The sequence below is a fragment of the Corylus avellana genome, chromosome 9 (assembly GCF_965113065.1).
Source record: "Corylus avellana chromosome 9, dhCorAvel1.hap1.2, whole genome shotgun sequence".
In the NCBI taxonomy this organism is placed as follows: Eukaryota; Viridiplantae; Streptophyta; class Magnoliopsida; order Fagales; family Betulaceae; genus Corylus; species Corylus avellana.
The window spans coordinates 21,986,525-22,003,196 of record NC_142498.1 but is presented as its reverse complement, the minus strand read 5'-3'; the positions used below and the strand labels follow the sequence as shown (position 1 = coordinate 22,003,196).

The window sequence follows — 16,672 nt, the reverse complement described above, 5'->3', positions numbered from 1 at the left end:
AGAAAACTACCGGGGAAGACGACGTTGAAAAGTTTGAAAGGAACCACGACTATATATTTCCCACGTTAGATTTATATTATTTTCCTTATAGATAGTTTATTATTTAGGCTTGATAAGACCCCATATATAATAGGAAATACAATCAAGAGTTAATGAACAATATTACAGAATCAAATCAATATAAATATACAGGAAAATATAGATCAATCAGTAAATACGGTAAATATCAGAATATATTCAGAATATAAAAAACTTTCTAGGATTGCTTCCTAATTTTGTTGCCCTTGACGGATATTGTCAATTTTTTTGGTAGTTTAAGAAGGATATTGTCAGCGTCGCAATTGAAAGCCTAGAAGAGACATTGTCAATTGGATGATAGTTTGAGATACATGGACTTTTCCCAATTTTTTATTTTTTATTTTTTAAAAAAAACCCATAGATAACTGTCGCTTTATTAAAGTGAATAGAACAATTTTTTCGTTGTCAATTTAAAAAAAATTAAAAAAATAAATCAAAACTTGATTTCATTAGAAAGATAATGATCGATCAGCATGAAAATTAGCTTTCGTATTTCAAAAGAAAAGACAATGAAGAAGATCAGCGTGGGTGCTTAAAGCGGATGTAAACAATAAACTAGTAAAGAGTCAAGGTATGTCGGTGGATGCCAGCTAGGAATGAGTATCAGATATTTGTTTTTCTTGGGCTTTTATATGGGTTGGATATTTGTATGGGCCAAGAGTGCATTTTTGTTGTTAAGTCCAACCAAGTTGGCCACTTGGACTTTGACAAGGAATGGGCTAGTTGACTAGGGTTGTAGTGCTTCAAAACCGAAGAATTTTGCTTTATTGGTCGGAATTCTCATCAGGTTTAAAGTTCGAATTTCTTGAATGTAAACAATTTGTTCCTCATAGCAAAGCAGAATCCTACCCAATTCGTGTTCCTCTCGGTCTTTAGTTTATTTGCGTTAAATAGTGCATTTAAATTATATATGCCAAACGACTTTAAACAATTGTGTTTAATACGTGGGTTCATACTCTGCTCTCAAGTAACCAACGTGGTAACCTCGACCTTTTCAAAAGTTCTTCAAAGACCAAACACTTGAATTAAAAAAAAAAAACGAGCGTTAAATTATGTGGGCTCGTGGCACCCACTTGAGAGTTGAGAGACCAAAACCAAATGAGCGTTTAAATCAAGTCTATTTAAGTGTTTATAACATCAATAATCAAACTATGAAGTTTGAGGCGATGAGATGTTTCTTAGCATATTTTGATTTTAATGTAATCTAGCCTATATCTTATTTTTACGTCATCGTAATGAGGCATTTGATATGATTTCTTCACGTCCCATATCTTTTTTTATTTTTTAATTATTTAAATGCTGTTGTTCATGAGCCTAAATGAACAATATTTCACTCTCTATCAGCAATTCAAATAAAGTTTCTAGCTATTTATATAATTATATAGAACATGAGAGCTGTACAGTAAAAAAAATTGGCCTTTGAATATTTATTTCTTAAAATGTTTGAAGTATGTCATCAAACCTTTATATTGATTAACCTTTTGTATCTAGATTGTTCTTTTAAATTAAGTCTTTATAAATATATATAATTCTTGTTACATAATTTAATTGCACGAAATATATAATATAGTTAGGTGAGATTATAGAGAACAATAATAATTTCATTAAGCTCCAATCGAATTCTAATGAGCTCGTATCGAGGTAGATCTAGAAAAATATATATATATATATATATACCATCTCAATGAGTTCAAAATATGAAGACTCGTCAACGACAATTGAATAAATTAACGCTAGACATAACAAAATAAATTTCAATTTACATTTATATGTTTTAAAATATAATTAAATTTTGTTAAATTATTTATTTATTTTGTTAGTTATACTATTTAATTTTTTTAATCAATTTTTATTAAAATTTATTTTTTAATATTGACCCTCCTAAACTAAAATTCTGGCTTCGCCATTGCCTTAGGATGTCGTTTTCTAAAACCATCGCAACACTAATTGTTGTTTTTATTTATTTATTTTTTTTGGGTGACGTTTCTCCAGTGGGAGTGGTGTGAGCTTGGCCCTGGGATTGCATTCTACAACATAAATATAATAAAAATGTAAACAGTACAAATATTTGACCAATCTAGCAACTGAGAAAGCCTTTGCGCATTCGGTTTGGTTTACATCGAATCCAAGCTAAAGTTGATCAATCATTCTATCTAGTAAATGAGAAAGACTTTTGAGTTTGAAGATGCTTTGATGTAACATTTTCATTCAACTATGTTAAGTTTGTTGTTTCTTTCATGTATGTTAAGCGTCTATGAAATCTATATAAGTGAATGCCCTTGCTAATTACCTAGTTTGTAATATTACGTTTACATTGAACCTGAGGAACTTCGTGGATTGCATTTCTTGGGGAGGGCATTGACATTGAGGCAATATGAGGCTTATTTTCAGGTTATTTAACAAAATTTATACTCAATTGTAAATTTATCTTTTCTTCTCAAAATGCAAAGAGTCCAAAAGCAGCAGCTATGTGTTAACGGAATGGATTGGGCTCTTGATCCAATATTATTTGTGCTCAGCTGCCGTGGCATAAAGGGCCAGGTAAGGGGATGGGATAAAACCTTTTGGGCCAAGCTTGTGTTTTGTTTGTCTTCGCCAAACACAACACAAGACATAAAAGCAATATTTAGAGTTAGTTACAAGTCCTTAATTAAATAAAAGTTAGATCATGATTATGTTCATGTTCAAAAATACATCAAAAGAAAAGCCATCATTAATTCCAGGAGGCTCATCAAAAACACCAAAATGGCAGGCATAGCATGGAATTAATGATGGCTTTTTAATAGTTGCAAATTTGGAAAATGGGTTCAAAAAATTTATAAAAGCCACCCCCGAATCCAAACAAATTTAAATTTATGCGACAATGTCTATTACCAAATTATGGGCATACACGTGGACGATTTCTGTTGTTTTGAGCGTCGCATCCGTCACGGACACCACGCTCTCGCTGAGAAATACTTAATGGCATATTGAAGACAGAAGACCTGTGTTATGCTTGCTTTTAAACATGAGCTGAAGCAGATCCGGCCAACTCGTTTCTTCATGTGGGCTATGTGTAAGAAGCACTTGCTGCATGGTTCACTCGCGAACATGCCCTCTTCCCAGTTGGAGGGTAATACCGGCTTTACTATTTTACATAGTATGTGAGGTTGTGTCGGACGGCGAGTGTAGGTTCATGGTTGTATGCGCTTGTTGTTTTGTTGCTACACCGTCTACTCCATGAAGTTGATAGGAAGACGACAAAACCGAAATAGTAGATTATGATAATGTCCTGCCTGATTAGAACTGCTATCCATTTTACTATCCATCACCAAATAGTCCCGCCGCTTACAGCAGTTTTTTTTTGCTTGTTAACTCATTCCTGCAATGATCACATGGAATAAAGCAGTGGTTATTGGATTGCGGACTGCTGTTTCTGCTATTAAAATGATGTCATTGAATTATGATGTTGAAATCCAACGTAAACATATTCGTCCACATTTATCAGCCTTTCTAAGACAATGAGGTCTAGATCGAGCAAAAAAAAAAAAAAAACCAAGAAAAAAACCGAAAAATGTACAGTAAACCTTGCAGCAAGAGCTTCCTTCACATAGCCACACGTAGCCCACGTCAAAAAATGGGTAGGCCGGATCTGCTTCACCTCATGTTCAAAAGCAAACATTACACAAGCAGACAAGCTTCAATATGCCATTAATTATCTTCTCAGAGCGCGGCTTCTGTCATGCTTTTAGGTTGCCACACATTCTTAGAATGTATAGCAACCTAAAAGCATAACGGATGCCACGCTCAGAACAACAGAAATCGCCCAAATGTATGCTGATAAGTTGGTAGTAGAGCATAATTTTGTTTGGATCGGATGGTGGGTTTTATAACCTAGTTTTAAAATTTGCAACTTTGCCCCCATCAACATCAACTTCAAAACTATCCATTTCCATGCAAGGCCACCTTGGTCCTTCATCAACATCATTTCCATGTCTACGTCTCACGGTCCTGCACACACTGCTGCACCTGTTTTGTCCACATCCTGACAGCCCCATGTGTTCCCTGACCGGGTCCATGCGCTTCACTCGCGCCAGCTGATTTTTTAACAAAATATATTATTCGACCTGCAGACCTGTATCACCCTTGACCGGGTCCATAAACCGGTGGTTAAATCCATCCACCTTCCCTTCAAATCTGTAAACATTTTTGTTTTTGCTTTTTTAATTTCGAATAATATATTTTGTAAAATAAACAGCTGGCGCGAGTGAGGCGCATGGCTCCGTACCAAGAAGAAAAAAAAAAAAAATCTCCGATGAAAATCAGTTGTAAACAAATAGGTTGGTAAGATGTGGACATGTCTATAGAAGTGTCAGCCACATTTGATGTTGTGTTTAAATTTGAATGAAACTTGTGACCGTCCAGTCTTCTCACATGCAGCTTTTGATTTTATGTTCTCTTTGCAGTTCAGACTAGCACTAGCTTTGTCTTTTCCTTATCTTGTTTTTCAGCCCATGCAACGTTCTCCAGTCTTCACGCCTCTGCTGCACGTTCCAGTAAATTGGATTTTGTTTCCTTACAACTTCTTTGGCTTGGATTGTCGCACGTTATGCCACTGTTTGCAAAGGACCGGACTGGGAAGGAGAAAAAAAAAATCAACTTTACTATTCATCTCAAAATTAACCATACAGTTTCGGTCCATTTCCTAAATTCACTCTCGTATGACGGGAAAGAAAGCCAACATGTCAAAGAAGACACGTTGGGAAGGGAGAGCTGAACTGATTTTGGGTTTGAGTGTTTGGCTGCACAAAAATTTCGGGTGAGTGAGATAGACGGGAACGGGTTTGCACGTCATTTGAGGGTTGAGGGGGGTTGTTGGGTGTTGTCATAGGAAGATCACGTGGGTTTCTTGATTTTGGAGAGAAGAAGGTGTATTATTAGGATCAGATCCCCGGCAATACGTTGGGACACATGGCAAAATTGTGGTTGTTGAATCACATTTGATGGCCAAAATTTAAGAAAAAGATGATGAACAATTTTGACAGCATTGCCAGGAATCTCAATCCGTATTAGATTATTATCTAGTGGGTCTAAAGATTGCTTGAGGGTAAGAGAGGAAGGGGTCTAAAATTGTGTAGGATACGTGGGTGACGAGACTAATGAGCTGGAAGGATTTTGAAATGAGATGCTTGGATTTTCCTGTTTTGTTTTTTCGCCGGGTAAAGGGTAGGGGACTGCCACCGTTGCCAAACAGATCGAGCCCAAAATTTGAATTTACGAGCGTACGTACGTTGTTTAGCCGTCAGTTATTACCAAGAAAAAAATAATGGCAACACGTTTGAGATGTGAGCTTAATTTGTAGACCAAACAGCGTTATCTCGAGACTCCACGTGATTTAATAGTGTGAAAAGAAAATATTGGGAAACAAGGAGAAAGACAGAAATGGATAGTTTTGAAGTTGATGTTGATGAGGGTGGCCTTCCATGAAAATGGATAGTTTTGAAGTTGATGTTGATGGGGGCATAGTTGCAAATTTTCTTCAAACCAATCACAAAAAAACACAACATGAATTTTTATTGATACCTAATTAATTCATTCGTTGTAGTTTTTGCTTTAACGATTTTTTTTTTTTCCTCTCTGTGTCAACCTGAAGGGTCGTGTGAGACTCCAAACCAAATTAGGTATATGGTACACAGATGTTATTGGCAAAATTTGTCAAGAAATTTCTTAAGCAAGAAGAGAAGATTTGGGAGTGATCGGATGTTTTGCTAACATTTTATGAGTTATTCTCAGTCTCTCTTTCTCGTATATGAAATTACCACCATCACAACCCTGTCAACCCACCATTGTAGCTGATGCCCTTCTACACCCACAAGGTTGTGGCTGCCACTTGCAAAATGCCTCTATTCAAAGTTGGCTAAACAACTTCTTCCAGTATTTCCCACTCTTTGCCTTCAACAAATCCCTCTGCTATTAGTAATCGAATTACCCTCATTTGCTCATCTCATCTGATAAGCTTCTCGAAAGATGCTCAGGTACGTACTAAAGACAAGATTTCAGATCCTTGGACCTAACTAAAATCGCCCCAACATACATCAATAAAGGTAATATTATCATAATTGAGTTCTAAACTGGAAGACTTAAATAAAGTTGAAAGGTATTTACATAAATACAACTGAATTTTGAACAGCATGTAGATTTCTAATACTCGAGTTTGTGAAGGAACCATCAAATATGTGCTTGGGAGTTTCAGGATCTTCAAAAAGAAAAAGAAAGAAAGCTCCCTACGACAATCAGGATAATTAAAAAAGAAAAAAGGAAAGAAAGAAAGCTCCCACCCATCTCCAGTATCTTTCACAATAATATTAGAAATCTTAAATATATATTAAAAATTAGTTTAAAGAAAACAAGGATACTAATCTAGCACTAATCATTATGTATCTCTGTCTTTGATCCCACATCCCGTACATCTTCCTTTTCATCGGTACCCTTATTAGCGGCTCGTATTATCGGGCGTAGGTAGCCTCGATGAATCAATCCAGCGGCGGGCAAGATCAATAAACGCTCCAGCTCCTGGCTATTTGCAGCAGGCGTCAACTACCCAAAAAAAAAATTCAGTTCATATCAATAAACCCACTAATTAAGAAGAAGAAAAAAGAAAAACGATGAACATATATTAATTAAGAATATACCATACCAGGGCCAATAATGCCAGTAAAAAAGGGAATGGCGTAACAAACAAGTGCAGGGATTTTTGTTGCCAAAAACTCTCGACCCAAATTCTGAAGAAATTCGTAAGAATTTCTTGTATGATGCCGGAGCTGTCGTCTTCTAACTTCAACTTGAGGTGGGACACGAGCAAACAACAGAGCGCGCAAACAAAATTCAAAATATAAATATCATCTACGATGCGAGTACAGAGGAGGTAAAAAGCACTTCTCCAAGCCAGTTTAAGTAAAACCTTTTGGCCATGACTTAGTTGGGAGAGACGGGTTAAAAGCTTCCTCCCAAGTGACAAATAAATCACAATGTAAAGGATAGGAAAAGCCAAAGTAATCAGAACGCTCAGAAATAACAAAACGATAAATATTGCTTTGGCAGCCTCTTGAACTTTAGGATTGTTAATCAAAGCAATTCTATAACCGAATGAAGCAAAAGATGTAAAAGAATATATCCAACTACAAAGCCATGTGAACGTCCAAAACATTGACATGTTGAAACAGTTTCAACTTCTCTTACGCAAAGAAAACTACCGGGGAAGACGAAGTTGAGAAGCTTGAAAGGAACCACGACTATAAGAAGGTTGTTGATTTGATTTCAGAGATTTTATTGTAATTTTGAATTTGATTGTAATGTGATCAAATCATTATCTACCCAAACTCTTCTACAAGTCTTTGTGTTGGAGTAGATAAGAATATATGGTAATCATATTTGATTATCATCAAATTTTATTGAAATTACAATCAAATTTCTGAAATTAAATTCCATTCTATACTCTAACAAAAATCCTATATATAATATAATAGAACGTAGTCCATACAAACTTTAAGTAGCTTTTGTTAGATATGTGTAGAATATATATTTCCCATGTTAGATTTATATTATTTTCCTTATAGATAGTTTATTATTTATGTTTGATTGTAATCAAATCATTCTTATTTGTTAATGATTTGGTTATCATCTTATATATATTCAAGCCAAGTCTTATTTTATACAAATATGTATCATTTAATAATCAAGCCTATTTTTGTTTACGTTTAAGAATAACTCATTTAAAACTTGAGTCACACACAAGAAGTCAAGCTTTATCGAGCCAATCCCAAAATGAGCTCACCAATAGTCTTGTTTCGTTTACCTGAAACAAAAGGAAAGATAACGAGCTTAAAGCGGATGTAAACAATAAACTAGTAAAGAGTCGAGGTATGTCGGCGGATGCCGGCTAGGAAGGAGGATCAGATATTTGTTTCTCTTGGGCTTTTATATGGGTTAAGTATTTGTATGGGCCAAGAGTACATTTTTGTTGTAAAGTCCAATCAAGCAGTTGGCCACTTGGACTTTGACAAGGAATGGGCAGTTGACTTGGGTTGCAGACTTGGAGTGCTTCAAAACCGAAGAATTTTGCTTTATTGGTCGGAATTCTCATAAGTCTAAAGTTTGAATTTTTTGAATGTAAACAATTTTTTCTGAATCCTACCTAATTCGTGTTGGGCCGGCCTTGTACGAGTCAAAGGTTTATTCTTTAGGAATGGACTTACGAATTAAAGGCTTTTGTTCTCATACTTTATCCAAAAAGCTAAAGCGAGCATTCACATTGATTTATCTATATTTTTACACAAAATGGTTAATCAAAACCCACTTTATATAATTTAGTTAGTGAGTTTTAAAAGGTACCATACATCTAATTTTATATATATATCATTTAATTTAATTTTTTATTTTTTTATAAGGATTGTATTTTTCCAAAAGATCTATTTTTCAACTTTTTGAAAAAAAAAAAAAAAAAAAAAGATGTGGAGAGAGAAATAATATATTAATAAGATGCATGTGTGAACATGTAGATGTTGCCTGTTCACAAATGCAAAAAAAAAAAAGAAAAAAAAAAAGAAAAAAAAAAGGGGGGGTATTTTGCATTTGAAATTCATAATCCAATGTAGAGGGTTTTTTAGTGTTTTGGTTATCTATTTTAGATAAAAGTAAGAAATGGCTAAGCCAAGAGCACTTGCAATTAGCCGGCACTCTGCACACATCAATTTCATTAATATACTATTTCTCTTTGAACATCTATCTTTTTCCAAAATTTTCTCCTACTATTTCTCTTCCACATCTCTCTTTTCTCAAAATTTTCTCATATTATTTCTTTTCCATATCTCTCTTTTCCCAAAATTTTCTTCTACTATTGCTCTCTACACATCTCTTTTTTTTTTTTTCCAAAAGTTGAAAAATAAGATCTTTAGGAAAAATACCATCCTTGTAAAAAAAAAAAAAATTTAAATAATAATATAGATTAAAAAAAAAAAAAAGAATAATCGGATGTATGATGTCTTTTAAAACTCATTAGCACTAGATTAGCCATTTTGCATAAAAATATACATAAACCAATGTGAATACTCTAATAAGAAAAGATAGATGTAATAATTTAATTAATATTCTAATAATACCGTCATCATGTATCAATATAAACAAAACTTTGTTTTAAAACTTTTCTATGCTCGTGCTTGTAAAAAAACAAAAGAACTTTGGATCGTCAAGAGCTAACCAAACGGTAGTAGGTATTAGCAAACTGGGCAGGGTTTTCTTGAAAGGGAAACTCAAGGTGTTTTTTTTTTTTCTTTTCTTCAAATTGGCAGACATTGACTAAGGTTTGAGAATGAACAAATTCTAGAAGGGAGGCTTTGTTAACATTCCATTCAATAAAGACGATTAATATCTACATGCAGGGACGAAATCAAGGGGCGCCATATATATATATATATATATATATATGACGTAACAGTTTTATATATATAATTAACTCTTTCTACACGAGGTGAAAAATAAAAGAGAGGAGTAATCTTAAAAATCACACCTATTGCTCACATCAAAAGAATAATATAATGGTAAAACAAAAGTGTAATTTATAGCATTATCTTATCTCCATCTATCTTAAACGAATAAAAGGAAAGATAAAAGATAAAGAGAAGTACTTAACCTTTTCCCACATCTTGGTCCAATTCTTATAGGTCCAATATATGACTTTTCCCCCCATCAAAATGCTTAGAACACGGTCCAATGAAATGTTCAAACTTCAAAGCCACGATTGACATGAGTCATGACGACATAAAAACCGTGATACACAAAACAGAAAGAAAGGAAGTTTGTGTAGGTGTTTGAAAAGAATAAAACCCATTTACCTGTGTTCAGAATGGTATAGGTATCTCTCGCATCCTCTATGGAATATGAGATAAAGAATCAGCAATTTCTTTTCTACTTTTTTGCACCTAACTAGGCTCAGCGGGCTCACACGTTGTTTCCGCGCTTAGAATCAATTCGAACATATCGCGCGTTCAACTTGGGCCACCAGAGCTTTAGTCCACCCAAAACTCTTCATAATCTCACTTTTCAAATTACATAAAAACTCTCCCACATCTGAGATCACCATCATAGTGGTTCAATGGTAAACGCGAAGGTATGACTCCAACTCCTATAATTATAAATAAAAGAATTTATAGGTAAAAATTGTGGGTCTAACATTTTGCTTCTAATACGGAGATTAATTACTGATAAATTAATCCCACTTTATAAAACCAACTTTGTGCAGATTCTATTGGGCTCAAAAGGTGACTCAATTATTAGACCTCCTTTCCCCCTTTGTCCACCAAATGGCTAGTGGTGGCGGACCCTTTTCTTTTCTTCCTATATATTCCCTCGAATCCCTCCATGTCTAAGATACATTCTCTCAACTCCCAATCCCTAAATCTTTTCCTTTTTCTTCGTGTACCGTATTTAAGCCATCACTAGCCATGGGTTCCAGCCCAAAGAGCCTCCAGGCTATAATGGGTGCGCCAGGGGTGCGGGGTAAGAGGGTCACGGCCCTATCAAAAGGTGGCTTGATCGACTTCATGCAGTCCATCGTTTTCAGCAAGCAAGATTCCAGAGAACCCTTTTACGTGCTTGATTTAGGTGCGGTCGCGGGTCTAATGGACAGGTGGACCCGGGCTCTCCCAATGGCTCGGCCCTACTACGCCGTCAAGTGCAACCCAGACCCGGCTTTCCTCGGCACCATGGCGGCGCTCGGTTCAGGCTTTGACTGCGCAAGTCGGGCCGAGATTGAGTCCGTTCTCGCGCTCGGGGTTTCTCCAGATCGGATCATCTTCGCGAACCCTTGTAAAGCCGAGTCTCACATCAGGTACGGGGCGAGCGTTGGCGTGAACCTGACGACTTTCGATTCGAGGGACGAGGTCGAGAAGATCCGAAAATGGCACCCAAAATGTGCTTTGCTGATTCGGATCAAAGCTCCGGATGACAGTGGAGCACGCTGCCCGTTGGGTCCCAAGTACGGCGCGCTTCCCGAAGAAGTCGCGCCGCTTCTCCAAGCTGCTCAGTCCGCGGGGCTAGCCGTCGTCGGCGTCTCCTTCCATATCGGAAGTGCGGCCACGAATTCGCGCGCGTACCAACGAGCCATAGCAACGGCCAAAACGGCCTTCGAGACAGCCACTCGGCTTGGCATGCCTCGAATGCGCGTGATGAACATCGGGGGCGGCTTCACGGCAGATCCGCAATTCAACGAAGCGGCTTCTGCCGTGAAAGCCGCTCTGAAATCGTATTTCGGAAACGAATCGGGACTAACTGTCATGGCCGAGCCAGGCCGGTTCTTTGCCGAATCGGGTTTCACACTAGCCACGAACATTATCGGGAAGCGTGTACGGGGCGAACTTAGGGAGTACTGGATCAACGACGGGATATACGGGTCCATGAACTGCATTCTGTACGACCATGCAACCGTCACATGCACGCCTCTCGCGTGCACATCCAACCGTGCGAACCCCACGTGCAAGGGCTCTAGGACGTATAGCTCAACGGTTTTTGGGCCCACGTGCGATGCGCTTGACACAGTTTTGACGGGCCACCAGCTACCGGAACTACAAGTCAATGACTGGCTGGTGTTCCCCAATATGGGTGCGTACACGGCGGCTGCTGGGTCCAACTTCAATGGGTTTAGTACGTCCGCCATTTTGACTCACCTCGTGTATTCGAATCCAAGCTAGCAGCTTTCTAACTGCTTTTTGTCTGGCGATTATAAAATAATTGTCTTAATTTTAAATAGTATCATCATATTTTATAAAATATGTGATTCTTAGTACGCACTCTATTAGTCTATTACATCTAACTACGATTCAACAAAAGAAAAACAAAGTGTGTAAACAAAGGTAAAAGTTTTCGTGTCAAACTCAGTTTGAAAGAAAACGGAGAATATCGTATTTTGAAAAATTTAAAGATATCTAAACCTGTTAATAAATGGAAATAAATCTAGTTTACCTTTTAAAATGTCAAACTTTGTTACTTAATTGTTTTTTATTTTTTTAAAAAAATCATATTTAGTAGGCTATGCACAATTATTAATTTATCATCGTACAATTAAATCATTTAGCTATATGACAATTATACAAAAATCTATTAAATATATGTCAAGTAGACAGTTTCTTAAATCATAATGAAATATTTAATACAATTAAAACAACACGATTCTTGTACTTATAATAATCTCACGAATGATTAAGCTTTGTACATGGATTTCTACGACGAAATTGATCTAAAATTGGAAATAGAATATGGAAACTCATCGTAAGGAGACATTTCCTTAATAGAAGTGCAAGTTGGCTAGTCATTGTTTACAGATTCCCCAATATATATAATTATTAGATCTTGTATCATGGAAAGCCAGACATTCCTGTTGGACCAGCCACAAAGACCACAACTTTCCTACAGGACCAATCACAAAAAGCATATGAAATTGAATATTCTCCTTTTGTTTTTCTTTTGGGAAAAAAAGTTGGTGTGCTTTTATCTAATTTGTAATTCTAGGTAGTTTTCCTATGATAGTATGATGGTATATGCGATGCACCCAATTCCAACAATTGTGTCATATATCATTAGAAATAATATATCATTAGTTATCTAATCTTCAACGAAAAAAGTATGAAACTGTTTTATAATATTTTATTTATTTATAGTTTTAAGTTATTAACCTATGAATTTTTTAAAAAAAATTGTATTTTCCAAATCATTCAAATTTACTTGTACGTGTAAATGTTGAGAATTTTTTAGATTTTTATTGTATTAGGTGAGGCAATTTTATTTTATTTTTTTTAATTTATTTTATCACGATTTAGGTAATAATAGTTTCTTTATTTCAATTAAAATGACAAAAAGTCAAAGACTCATTTAAGAGTAATATTAAAAATCATATATATATATATATATATATATATATATATATATTTTTCTAATAATACTCGCTCTTTATAGTATCAACCAACCATTTAACCAATCATTATAAAAAAAATCATTGGTTGCCTCAAACTCTGGCAACCGTTGCAGATTTACGCTAACTTTGGCGACCCTAGCATGGCCTTCCAATGAACAATGATGACGATAGAAAATGAACTATAAAATAAAGTACGTAAAAAAAATGAGAAGTTCAAATTCGAAATATGGTTTACGATTTTAAAACTAAGAAATTTTTTTTAAAAAAAAATTAAAGAATATTCTCGTGATCAATCCAAAATATTTTTAGTTTAATTCTGATTTTCAATCAAACCAAACACTAAAAAATAAGAAATATATTTTCCAAAATTAGTTTTCTAAAAAATATTTTATGGCTAAATTGTAATTTTATTAATTACAAGTTAGTACAAATATCATGTACGGTTAACGGATAAGTGCAATTTGACAAAAACTAACTAGAAAAGTCGTTGATCACCGGAACAGCTATTAACAACCCTCCGTCAAAAATTCCCCGAACCACACAAACCTGTCTATACCCTGCGGAGCCTGCCGTGATCGCCATGGAAACCCTAGGCGCCTCTACGACCATCCTCTCCTCCTCCTCTTCTCCACCGTCGATCTTCTCCCCAAGGAGATCCGACGCTCCAAGACTCGTCCGCTTTCCCCTGTCTTCCAAGAGTAAGCTTTTCCCAAACCCTTTATCATAGTGCATCTAATTTCTTATTCTCTCAATTTCTGACCGAAACGGTTCGTTTGGATTCAGAGGAGGGCAACGATTCCGATCTCCAATCGGATCCCAAAGACTCCAGCGTAGTACCCCTATTCAACAATCGCACTATGTCCAAGGTAACTGCTTTATATTCATCGGATTTTTGTTTTTTGTTTTTTTAATTTGATGTGGGAGATTGGTAAATAAGGGTTTTTTTTTTTTTTTTTTTGTGGGGGGGGGGGGGGGGGGGGAATGAATAATAGGATGAGGCGATGGGATTGGTTTTGAGCGCGGCGTCCGTTGGGGGTTGGACTACCGGGTCGGGTATGGAGGGTCCGTCGGTTCCCGCCGGAGCCGAGGACGGATCGAGTACGGAGAAGATCTCGACCTTCCCATGGTCCCTCTTCACCAAGTCGCCACGTAGGCGTATGCGCGTCGCCTTCACCTGCAACGTTTGTGGCCAGAGAACCACTCGTGCTATCAATCCCCATGCCTACACTGATGGCACTGTGTTTGTGCAGGTAATTCAATTCTCTTTCTGAAGCCTGTTTGGTTGCTGAGAAAGTCGAGTAAAAGAAACGAAAATAAAAGAAAATAGCTTCTCGTACATATAACATTGTGTTGATTTCTTTCCAAGGTTGAATTGGGCTCAGTTATTCTTCGAAAAAAAAAATTGGGCTCAGTTGAATGGCTATTTTTCTTTACCTTACCCTTTTTTTTTGGGGGTTTAAATTATTAGTTGTTTGATTAAAAACAATGTAAAACTTGTTGGCAGTGTTGTGGGTGTAATATATTTCATAAGCTGGTGGATAATTTGAACCTGTTCCACGAGATGAAGTGTTATGTGAACCCAAGCTTCAATTATCGAGATCCTAAATGGGATGATGTTGGCTTCAAGTACCTTGATATAGATGATGAAGATGATAGAAATGACGTCTTCCAGATATAATGAGGTGATAATGATCGTACGGAGTGGTGTACATTCCTTTCCTTGTTCTTGGCAAATTTTTCTTCTGTCACATTTGTAAATGTTCTGTTTTCATATTGATAACTGTAATTAGTAAGTTTATGTTGGATTCATCAATTGAAATTGATAAAATGTAAAGCATGTAAACAATGTTTATTAATTTGCATAATTACTCTTAATGTTAATTATTGACTCTAATATGTTGTTTTTGAAGCCTCTGGAAACAGGGTTATCTCTAGATAGCGTTGGAGATTAGAATTTTGATACACAGATATAAGTTTGTTTGAAAATATGCTATTTTTTGGTTTTTTTGTTTTGTTTTGGGTCTAATCTTGAAGCTGCAGTTCATTTACTTGTGGTTATGGTCGTGGTTTTGCGTTTGTTGGGCATAGGCTGGGTGTGGATTTGGTCCCTCTAGACGAAATAGCCATTTAATAAACAATACAACCTACAAATTAGGAATTTAATTTGAAGAATGGCAAGTGCTTTGAGACTTATTTCTTCTTGGGAAGCATTCTTCTAGTGACTATCCAACTAAGAAAGGCGTGTAGCCCTAGTCTGACTGGATATTCATATAATGGTTGTTTCTTTGGAAGCCTAGTTTGGTCTGGCTATCTGTATGTGCAGCATGAAGTTAATCTACCAATTTTCTGCAAATACATATACTACAGGGTGGGAAGCTATGAATTGATCAGTTATTGTTGATGTCCTGCATGTTTGACTGGAGAAAAATGCTTGAGATGCTGTTATGATTGATCATGTGCTTGTCCATTCTGCATAATTTTGATTGGATAGTACAAGAAGAGAAATTTTCTTGATTGAAGAAAAGTGAGGTCCTTTGTTAAAGTTTTTTTTTTTTTTTTTTTTTTTTAATAGCTATTTGCAGCAATATGGAATCCGAGGATTGCTTGTTGTAACTTCGTTGAGTGATAAACTAGTAGACTGATTAATCTGTTTCATGATGGATGTTTAGAAAATGATTAGGGGCGCATGGTAGATGAGGATTAGTACTTATTAGGTATCTTGGAAGAATGCTTCCCAAGAATGTTACTAGCAATTGCCTTAGCCCAAGATTTTTGTGGCTACATCTTGTATCTTGGTCAACTAATTGAAAGTTGAATTAAGTGAAATTGCAATTATGTACACATCCTTATTTTGCAGCCATTGCTACAATGGTACTTTTCATATAATTAGAGCCTTCAAAGAGTGTTACTAGCAATTGCCTTAAGAGTTTGAGTTACTAGAGTCACAAGCAAGTCTGTAAACAGGGCTTGCACATAAGGGTGAGATTTACAGGTAAAATTCACATTCGTGTAGGAGACATGTTACACAACCATCTTTTTTTACAAATTGAATAGATCAACTATTAAATTTGTGGACTCATGTAGACCCTATAAAAATCAATGGTGGATTCTTTCATTCACTATAGAGATAGATGGTTGAAAAGGATTGATTCTATCATTTCTCTTCGTGTAGAAAAAGGGGGCATTATATTGCCATATTATTTACTTTGGGATCGTTTGCTTTTGTGGTCATTAGCTCTGCTCTTGATAGGCGGTGTTAGCACCAGAAGATGCAGCAATAACACCAGTTTTGTCTAGTAAATAGTTTCTTTCAGCCAAAAAAATCTGCCGCAGGAATGCTGCTTAGGCCACATATTTCCAAGGTTGAGATGGCAAGAGACAATTTAGATTTTTAAAGGAATCATCTATAGAAAAACAGTTGGTACACATTTTCAAAGCAGTGTAACAAAATTTAGTATTTTTATCATTCAACTTATGGTACAACTCTTTCTTATGAGACGGGTTTGAGATTATTTTATGACACTTTTAGAAATCGGATTGGAAAAAATTCTACAAATCCAGTTTGAAAGAAATAAATTTATGTAGTATTAGCCAATTTGATACCTATCATGTTTATTAAATGACCTGGTAGCCTATATAACACTTGTCACA

The 16,672-nt window shown here is 35.9% G+C and overlaps 2 protein-coding genes across 2 annotated transcripts; both read left to right on the top strand.

The window, feature by feature from the left end:
• The first annotated feature begins 10,515 nt into the window (after positions 1-10,515).
• LOC132190333 (ornithine decarboxylase-like) lies at positions 10,516-11,801 on the top strand. The gene has a single exon (XM_059605289.2). It carries the CDS (start codon positions 10,557-10,559, stop codon positions 11,799-11,801), a length of 1,245 nt encoding a protein of 414 aa, XP_059461272.2. The 5' UTR covers positions 10,516-10,556.
• A 1,704-nt stretch (positions 11,802-13,505) lies between these two features.
• Positions 13,506-15,860, top strand: LOC132191069 (Zim17-type zinc finger protein). Its single transcript, XM_059606086.2, has 4 exons — positions 13,506-13,719; positions 13,805-13,887; positions 14,014-14,271; positions 14,526-15,860. The coding sequence occupies exons 1-4, from the start codon at positions 13,602-13,604 to the stop codon at positions 14,697-14,699; spliced, it is 633 nt and encodes a 210-aa protein (XP_059462069.2). The 5' UTR covers positions 13,506-13,601; the 3' UTR covers positions 14,700-15,860.
• The last annotated feature ends 812 nt before the right edge of the window (positions 15,861-16,672 follow it).

Coding starts and splice junctions, on each gene's coding strand:
- LOC132190333 (XM_059605289.2), top strand. CDS start 10,557: ATGGGTTCCAGCCCAAAGAGCCTCCAGGCTATAATGGGTGCGCCAGGG.
- LOC132191069 (XM_059606086.2), top strand. CDS start 13,602: ATGGAAACCCTAGGCGCCTCTACGACCATCCTCTCCTCCTCCTCTTCT. Junction 13,720..13,804: donor CTTTCCCCTGTCTTCCAAGA/GTAAGCTTTTCC, acceptor GTTTGGATTCAG/AGGAGGGCAACGATTCCGAT. Junction 13,888..14,013: donor ACAATCGCACTATGTCCAAG/GTAACTGCTTTA, acceptor AATGAATAATAG/GATGAGGCGATGGGATTGGT.